The sequence below is a fragment of the Capricornis sumatraensis genome, chromosome 14 (genome assembly GCF_032405125.1).
Source record: "Capricornis sumatraensis isolate serow.1 chromosome 14, serow.2, whole genome shotgun sequence".
Taxonomy (NCBI): Eukaryota; Metazoa; Chordata; class Mammalia; order Artiodactyla; family Bovidae; genus Capricornis; species Capricornis sumatraensis.
Window position 1 is genome coordinate 54,167,441 of NC_091082.1, and position 9,097 is coordinate 54,176,537.

General features: G+C 55.7%; 1 protein-coding gene across 1 annotated transcript; it reads right to left on the reverse strand.

Moving 5' to 3' along the window:
• Window positions 1–520: 520 nt before the first annotated feature.
• Window positions 521–8,472, reverse strand: TAS1R1 (taste 1 receptor member 1). Its single transcript, XM_068985742.1, has 6 exons — window positions 8,282–8,472; window positions 6,417–6,723; window positions 3,935–4,696; window positions 3,276–3,488; window positions 2,843–2,963; window positions 521–1,452 (listed from the first exon to the last, which is right to left on the reverse strand). The coding sequence occupies exons 1-6, from the start codon at window positions 8,470–8,472 to the stop codon at window positions 521–523; spliced, it is 2,526 nt and encodes an 841-aa protein (XP_068841843.1).
• Window positions 8,473–9,097: the final 625 nt, after the last annotated feature.

The window sequence follows — 9,097 nt, forward strand, 5'->3', positions numbered from 1 at the left end:
CAGAGACGCCGCCGTCGCCGCCGCCGGACGTGACGTCAGGGCGCGCCGGCCGGGGCGGGACGCCTCGGGGGCGCAGGCCTTTACCTCCGAATCCAGCCCATGGAGGCGGTACCACATAGATAGCAGCCAATGGGATGGAGAGAGAGGCAGGACCAGTCCAGTTCCCCCCGCCCCTCGGCATTGGGCCCGCCTCCCTGGGTTGCCTAGCAACGCCAAGCGGGCCTTTCGGTCTCTGCCCCGCTGGGAGTCCGGAGGTTCCGCCTGCGGTTAGCCGGCCGCACAGCACCCCGAGGCTTGAAGAGGCAGCGCTCTACCGTCGCCCTAGAGAGGAAGCGCTACGAAGATGCACATTTCACTTTTTTATTGGCAGCCGGCGCAGCCCGGACTGAGCCCTCCCGTGGGCTTACACTTCGCACGCCAAGGCTGAGGAGCCTCCCGGACACCCCAGGTCCAGGACGCCCCCGTTCCACCTTCGCCCCTGAGTCCGCCCCGCCAGGCTTGACCATGCCCGATCCAGTGGTCAGGTGGAACCACAGCGCCTGGTGTAGTCCTGGATGGAGGCCTGGAAGTGCTCGGTGGTGTTGAGGTCTGGGCGGCACAGAATCACGTAGCACTTGGGGAGGAAATAACCACTGAAGCCGCCACTCAAGCTGCTCAGCATCGCCAGTGCGTTGACCGCGGGCAGATACTTGCCCTGATAGACAGTGGCCATGGTGAAGAAGGCGATCCAGGACACGAAGTTGAGGAGCAGGCTGAAGGTGACACATTTGGCCTCATTGTAGTTCTCTGGCAGGTCCTTGCCTAGGTAGCTGCAGGCAAAGGCGCTGACCGAGAGGAGGCCATTGTAGGTAACAGCCAGCATGAAGCCCAGTGAGTTAGCCTCTGTGCAGCCAAGCACCACCAGTTGAGGGAAGTGCTTGTATTCCCTGGTTGGCAGCGGGGTCCACACTGCAAGCCAAATTAGGCAGATAAGCAGCTGGATGGTTGAGCTGATCATCACAAACAGGCCAGCACCATTGTTTTGGACCCATGCACGGAAGAAGGTGGGTAACCTGGCAGAAAACTTAAAGATGAAGACAAGTTGGAAGGAGCGGACCGTCAGGCAGGACAGGAAGATAGCAAAACCGAGGGAAAAGAGGCCTTGGCGCAGTAAGCACGTGGGCAGTGTGGGCTCCCCAAAGAAGCCATAGAGGCCCCAAGTCCCCCCTGCCAGGGAGCCCAGCATGAGGAAGCACAGTCGGCCCCCAGCTGACCTCACCACGGGGGTGTCTAGGTGCCAGGCAAACAGGCCAGCAGTCCCAGCCACCACCAGCAGTAGCAGCGTATTAGCTCCCAGCAGTACCAAAGAGACTGGCTCGTGCCACGTCAAAAACACCACAGTGCGTGGGAAGCAAGTCTGGCTTCTCTCAGGTGCCCACTCTTCTTTCCCACAAGGCCGGCATCTATAGGGGTCTGGAAGAGAAGGTGGAGAGGGTTCCTGAGAGCCAGGTGAGGACAGCAGGAAAGGGAGGCTGTACAACCCTTGCATTGGAAAAGCCCCTGATTCTGGGAAGGATTGAGGGCAGGAGGAAAGGGGGGCAACAGAAGGTGAGATGATTGGATGCCATCATCGACTCAATGGACATGGTGGTGGTAGATTAGTCGCTAAGTCGTGTCCAGCTCTTGCAACCTCCATCAGCAGTCACGGCAGTCTGACCCTTCAGTCCAGCTGCAAGGGTGATCTGCAGCCTGCCAGGCTTCTTGAATCCATGAGTTTGACTAACTCCGAAAGACAGAGGAAGGCATGGACAGGGAAGCTTGGCGTGCTACAGTCCACAGGGTCACGAAGAGTCAGGCACGACTTAGTGACTGCACAACAACAATCCTGCAAGGTGCTGGTGGGGTTGTAGCACAGGAGCTGGGCTCTGCCAGGCTCAGCAAGATGAGGGTAGCCCTGAGTGAGAGTCCCCAAGCCATGTGTTTCCTTAATAAGCCTGTGTTAATTACAGATCATGGAGACACTTGGGTCAGTTCTGTGTGACTCCAGATCCCAGAAGGAGTTGGCAAGCCAAGAGGTCATAGAGAGGGCCTTACCCTGTAGCTCCACCTGCACAACCCTGAGGCTGTGTTCCAGGGCAAGCAGCCAGCCCCAAAGGGAGCCCTAAAGGAAAGGCATTTTCATCTCTCCCAGGGCTCTCTCCCTAGCCAAGTCCACCTTCTTGAGCTGCCACTCTGGTTTCTCTGAGTTGAGTTGATTCCTTCAGTATGGAAGAGATGCATCCCCACTCCCACCAAGATGGTGAAAAAAAAGGCATGTGGCCCCTGGAATCCAGCTCTGGGCTGAGCCCCTTAGCTACCTCTGTCTGCCCTCTGACCTTGAACTTGCATCGCGGGATGGAAGAACTTTTTGTCCTGTCGCAGACATGCTAGTGTCTGCATTCAAGCCAAGCTGTTCAAGGCACTGGGTGTCACTGGCACAGTCAATAGATGGGATTTCATACAGATAAAATGGGAAGAAAAAAGAAAAGAAAAAAAAAGGACAATATGGGAGGGTACAAAGGGAATGAAACTCACATCTGTTTGGATAAAGATGCTGAGTTTAGGATAAAATTGTCTCTGTAGGTGCTGGGTTTGGAGCTCTCTTAAAAAGAACACAGCTAGATATGAGGCCGTCAACTGCTTGTTTCTTTCTGCTTGATCAGAACTCATGTCTGGTGGAAGGTGTCCTCCAAACTGTCCCTAACTGACAGCAAAGTGACCAGGGCCGTGGTTCTGCACACGTGTGGCCCAAGGGAGGTGCTTGCATTTGTTCTACAGGTCCTAGGAGTGCTGGTGGTTCACCCACTCATCACTGGTCACTCACCACTCTTATTGAGGAAGGTTCCCGCCTCACAGGGCACACACTCAAAGCAGCAATGGTGGAAACCTATGATCACTCTCTGGTGGCCTTCAGGACAGTCCCTGGAACACACAGACGTAGGCACCTGCAAGAAGCCATGGTGTTCTGCAGTCACGTGGAGATGCTCATGTCAAGGGACCCTCACACATGGGATGGAAAAGGGGGTCTCTGGGCATCTGCCCTCACAGCTCACTCCCAGAGCAGAGACCTTGGTCATGTGAACCAGCAGCAACTGGGCATCTGTCTTTCTGAGCCCTGGGAGCTTCCCTGGCAGGGCTGGGGAGAGCCATAGCAGACTGGTATCTGGAATCCAACCTCGTGTTCTGTGTGAGCTGTCAGCACTGCCCCCAGGCTGCCCATCAGGCAGTCACCTGGTGAGTGACCACATCCCTGTTACCTGGTTGTTGTTTCCATGCCACCGGATTTTGGTCGTATTTATGTCCAGCGACACTGAAAATGGAGAGGAGGAGCCGATGACCCTGAAGGTCCAGTTGGGGCTGCTCCAGTCCCAGGCGATTATGTCATAGTTGCTGAGGGTATTGCCATCGTCGTTAAATGTCACAGCGTTTTTGTGTAAAAGGAACTTCACCTTGCGGATCTGCTCCAGAAGCTGAAACAAACAGGGATAACGGAGCTGGTGCCAATGACACCGGCTGCTCCTCCTGGGTCCTTCCAGACCCAGATGGCCCAGGAAGCAAGTGCATGGGGCCTTGCTGAACTTCTACCTGGGGCATTTCAGCCTGCCTGGGAGTTCTGGTCCCTTCCTCAACCCGCCCCCCCACCTCCTGGCCCCTTGACCCTCCTAACCAGCCTCCTGAGTGAGAGAAGTCTCTAACAAGGCAGCCCTTTGCAGAGCTTTCAAGTCCTGGACCCGAGGCCTGGTGGGTGGGTGGAGCCGCAGCTCAGAGAAAACCAAGACGAGCCTCAGAGAAGGGATCAGCCTCTAGGGGTCAGCCTTTGCCCTCTGCCCCCAGCATTTAGGGTGGCTGAAGAGTAATCACACTGCCTACCTTAGGAAGGCAGACAGTGGGTGCCAGTGTCTGGTAAGTGCCTTACCTGCCAGGGATAGACCCGGCCCCTCAAACAGGCTCCAGAGGAGCAGCCCAGGAGCTGGTGGAGGCCATGGGCCACAGCGTAGACAGCCTGATACGCGTTGTAGGCAGAGCTCATGGAGAACTCTGCTAGCGTGGGCATCGCCTGTGCCGTGAAAGCCCAGCATTCTGTGCACAGCTGGTTGCTGGTGCACCAGGAGCCCTGGGGGCAAGGCCTGAGAACTCCTTTGTCGGCCTGGACATAAGCCTCTTCAAACTCCTTCAGGCCAGGGACCTGCCTGTGCGGGATGGCCACGCCCAGCACTGTGCCGATGCCCTGGATCCCGGGCACACTGCTGATGTGAGTAGAGATGGCCCAGTCTTCTGTTGCGATCCACACCTTGGCAGTCAGTTTGGCCAGCACCACGGATTCAAAGAACACCCTGGCCAGCTGTTTGCCAGAGTAAACTACTACGACGGTGGTCCTGGCTTGGACCAGGCAGCGTATCATGCTCTGCATCCGCTCGTCGCCCGGTCGGGCAGAAAAAGGCACAACGTCCCTGAAGGCAATACAGATGCCCTGCCGGGTGACCTGGTACTCCAGCTCCTGTATCCCTACCTCCCCGTAGTCACCTTCGCCACCCACGATGGAGATCCAGACCCACCCGAACCTCTGCAGCAGCAGCACCAAGATGTCCACCTGGTGTTTATCACTGGAGATGGTGCGCAGAAAAGAGGGGTAGAGCCGCCTCGCGTTGAGCACCATGCTGCTGGCTCCGTAGCTGACCTGTGGAGTTCAGTTCAAGTTCAGTGGCATCAGCCTCAACTGAGGGCCCCCCAGGGCCAGCCCTGTTCTTGGTGCAGGGACAGGGGAGCGGGAGGGGAGGGAGAAGGGGGATGGAGATGAGGTCCTGGCCTGGGGTCTCAAGCAGAGCACTGCTAAGTTACCCACGGATAAGGGGGCAGGTCCCCAGAGAGAATTCTGGGAGAGGAAGGAGACTCTGGCCTGTGGACAAAGTGAATGCAACCTGCAAGCAGCGAGTGAAATGGTATATGTGTGGGGCCCTCCAGGGACTTCCACTTGGCTGGAAAGCTGGAGGGCAGATCCAGGAAGGAGAGCATGAGCCTGTGTCAGGGCAGGAAGCCTTAGCCCCTACTTAGCCCCTACTCAGCCTAGCTGAGGTGCTAGGGCTTTACCCCAAGGCCACAGGGAGCGCCTCAGGGTTTAGGCAGCGAAGTGACATCAAACTTGTAGGAGTGTATCTCTGATCAATGAGGAACCTGTTTAAAAAGGCTCAAGGCCAGAGTCAGAATCCCTAGGAGCTGATGGAATTATCTAGATGGGAGAGGATTGCAGTCTGTTAAAGCTGGGGCAGTGGCCATAGGGAAAGGATGGACCTGGCAGTGGTTAGGGAGCCCCATGGCAGAGCCATGGTGATGGGCTAGACGTGGAAGCAGGGAAGGGAATGCTGCGGGCACTGGCTTCCTTGGAGACAGTCACTCTGGCAGACAGGCTGGGGAGGGGATGTAGGAAGACAAGAGGCTTTTGTTATGGGGTAGGTAAGTTCATTTCGGGCCCTGGTGGCTCCATTAAGTGGAGGCACCGGGTGAGCCTCTGGAGACAAAGCTGGTTCTCAGGAGTGGAGATGGAAGGTGGAGATGGGAATTCAGCCAAGGCCTTTTGCTTGCCTGAGAAGGGGAGGGATCTGTACTAGACAGTCACTTCCTTTCTGGGAGGGGGGATGGAGGGGGGCACAGAATTCCCTAAAGGAAACCAAAAAGGAAGTGGCACAAGGGAAAGGGGGAGTCATAAATGCTGGGGGAAAGTGTCAAAATGGTCAAATGTGTTGGAGACCTAGTGGCCCTCCACCAGTCCTTCTCAGCAAGACCTTGCTGGTTCTGCCTTGGGGTAGTCACTTGACCCACCTCCAACCCCTACCCAAGCCGCAGTCATCACCTTCAAGCACTGCTTGAAGGACAGAGCCCAAGGCCATGGAGGGAGGAGTAAATGCAGAGAGAAGCAAGCAGGAATGGAGGCTCTGCAGAGAAGTCTCCTTGGAAGGACGAGTCAGCCAGGCTGAGAGGAGAAGTGCCCGGAGGATGGAGGGGACAGGGCAAGTGTGTCAGCAGAGGAGGAGGCCCAGGAGAGGCTGACGAGCAGAGGAGGGGAGGGACACCACACAGCTGAGCCTGAGCCTGGAGGAACGGACGGGAGGAGGATGATGGGGCAGATGTGAAGCCTGTGGGGTGATGGGACAGCAGGAGAAGAGAGACGAGCAGAGGTTTCCGAGGAGAATGGACTTTCCAGTGAGCACAGAAGCAGGGAGATCTCGGAAGCAGCACCTGGAGAAGAAGGAACTCCAGGCTAGTGACTCAAGAGCAGTGACTGCCCAGGAGGTCCTGAAGTCCAGACCCACCTTGGACACAGCAGCTCCCGCACACCCACCCCAGCCCACGCTGGACTTGCCAGGAGGGGAGATGAGCGAACTGTCAGGGCCCCGGCTTACCAGGGGCACCAGGAAGGGGCTCAGCAGGGCTGCAGTGGTAAGAGCGTGCTTGGTGATGTCAGGCCCAATCACCGCCACTATCGCAGGGGAAAAGTCGGCAGGGTCTCCCTGGATCTCCACATAGCGCCTCCCCAGTGTGCTCAGTATGCTTAGCGTGGCATACATGTTCGCTGAGTCTGAGCACACATCGTACAGCTCGTACCCCAGGGTGACATTGGGTAGCAGGACTGTGGAGTTGTTTATCTCCTCGATGCTGAAACGCATGGCCTGGAAGAGGTGGTAGCCATGGCCATTGAAGCTGTTGGACCTGTAGGGAAAGCCAGGCTGAGAGCTAAGAACCTCTGGTCTCCTGGAACCCCAGGCTTGGGGGCAGAAAGGAACCTCTGAGGTCATCTGTCCAGCCCCTACAACCATGACCTCAACATGGGCCCTGGACCACACACACAGTTCTGCTGACAGGCCTTGGGAGAGGTAGGGGACAAATTGGAAAAGTATACATACCATGCCCCCCCCCCCATAAGCATATTAGGATCAAAAGGCTCCTAAGGCCTGTAGCAGAGATATCTGCTATATTAGGGTTCTCCAAAGAAACAGAACCAAGATGAGACACATATGTATACATCTCTCTAGCTAGCTAACTATATATACACAGAGAGAGAGGGAGAGAGAGCAAACAAAAGAGAGGACTGTCTTTTCCCCGGGATCTCCATCTTTTCTCTTAAGACCTTCAACTGATTAGGTGAGGCCCAACTACACTATGGAGAGCATCTGCTTTATTGATTTAAATGTTAACCACGGCTAAAACGTTAACCACATCACAGCAACATCTAGACGTGTTTAATCAAACACCTGGGCCGCAGGCCCTAGACAAGTTAACACATGAAATTAACCACAGTACGTGCTTATACATGGTTAACTAGTACCTTTCACTGGGACACTCGTGATTGTGGTGGGGGCCTGTGTTCCCCATGGCCTCTCTGGGAAACACAAACATGGGCACGCTAGGGCCATGACTCAGCCCTGCTTGAGGAATGTGCCAGCCTGCTCCATTTCCCAGCCTCCCTGCCTCTTGGGAGGATCCCCCATCATTCCTACCACTTCTGTCCTTGAGTCACTGGAAGGAAGTGTAGTACCTCCTGCCCACAACAGCCCTTCAGTCACCTGAACCTGGTTTTTCATGTAGCTCCTCCTCCCTCAAATTTCCTCTTCCCAGGCTCCCAACTGTAGCTCTTTGGGCCAGTCCTCCCACGCCAGGCTTTCTAGAATCTTCCTCCCAGGCAGGCTGTCAGGTATGCTACGTTTCGGGCCACTGAGCCATGAGACATCCTCAAGCTGGCCAAATCTAATACTATCCCCTTTATAAGAAAACCAGTTGCTTTTTTTTTTTCCTACCTAGACTGTCCACTTCAGGAAGGCACCAACCTAAGTCATGCAGGCTACTGAGCATCTTCTGCTATACGTCCCTACTTCCCTCCCCCTGGAGACCTATACTTGCCATTTGAAAGACTATGGATGTGAACTGAGGAGGAGTCGGGTAGGGAAGGAGATGGAAGAGGGAAAGACGCCCTTGCTTAACCTTTGCCCTCTAGTTATATTACAAAGCCAGGAAACAAGTGCCCTGGAATTATAATACAAAGGACTCTTAATAGCCAGGACAAAAGAATGTGTTAAAAGTGCCAGGGAAAGGCTGGCCAGCCCTTAAAGGTGGTAGCTTGTGTTTAGGTTGGGTGGGGATTGCAGGCAGTCCAAATGGTCACTTCAGAGATAGAACCCACAAGGTCTTGCAAAGGCAGGCTGGCAGAGGACCCATAGGCACAGGGCCCCCCCACCCCAGGTGACAGTTCTGCTCACCTCCCCCCACTCACCTGTCACAGAAGGTCACCGTGGCTCTTCCTCTCGCCTCTAGAGGGGCACTGTGGAGAGGGAACATGCCTGCAAGCAGGTAATCCCCAGGGAGGCTGAAGTCGGGGGAGGACGGGGTGTTGCGGCAGCTGAAAGCCCAACAGCAGGAGAGGGAGAGCAGCAGGCCGACCAGGCGCACGCCCCAGAGTGACATGCTGGCCAGACAGCCCTGCGCCTGGCATGGCCACGCCACGCCCTGTGACCAGGTTGGGCCGTTTAAACAGAATGGTCAGCAGTTGACCAGATGCTTTCCAGTTTCATGCCAGTCAAAGGGGGCGGGATTAGAGCCCAGTTGTAGGGCTGTTTGCCTCTGCCTTCCGGGCCTGCGGTCCTCCTCAGGGCAGGGTAAGGGCGCAGGTGCAAAGCAGGTGGCACCCACTGACCCTTCCTCTGGACGGTTGTGGGTTCTGTCCTTGCTCTGGTGCCTGTGGCATCACCTGGTTCAGAAAAGGATTTGAGGGGGGTCAGCTTCTCTCCCGGGGGGGCTTGAGGAACAGAGTGTGAAAGGTTGCTTTCAACGAGCTAGCTGCTGGTTTTATAACCGTTTACCTGGGCCTCAGTTTACCGAACGAGACAAGGCTTTGAGTTATACTTGTGACCCACCCCAATCCTCAGTCTCCTGAAATTGAAATTCTGTGTAAATTGTCCCCATTTCGCCTCCTATACACAGTTGCTCCCTTCAGCTCAAAGACAAATGCATGCAAACGGAGGGTATGCAAATAGACCGGTTTTGTTTAAAACGTCAATCCTGGAGCTTTTTCAGTCACGGGGGGTGGGTG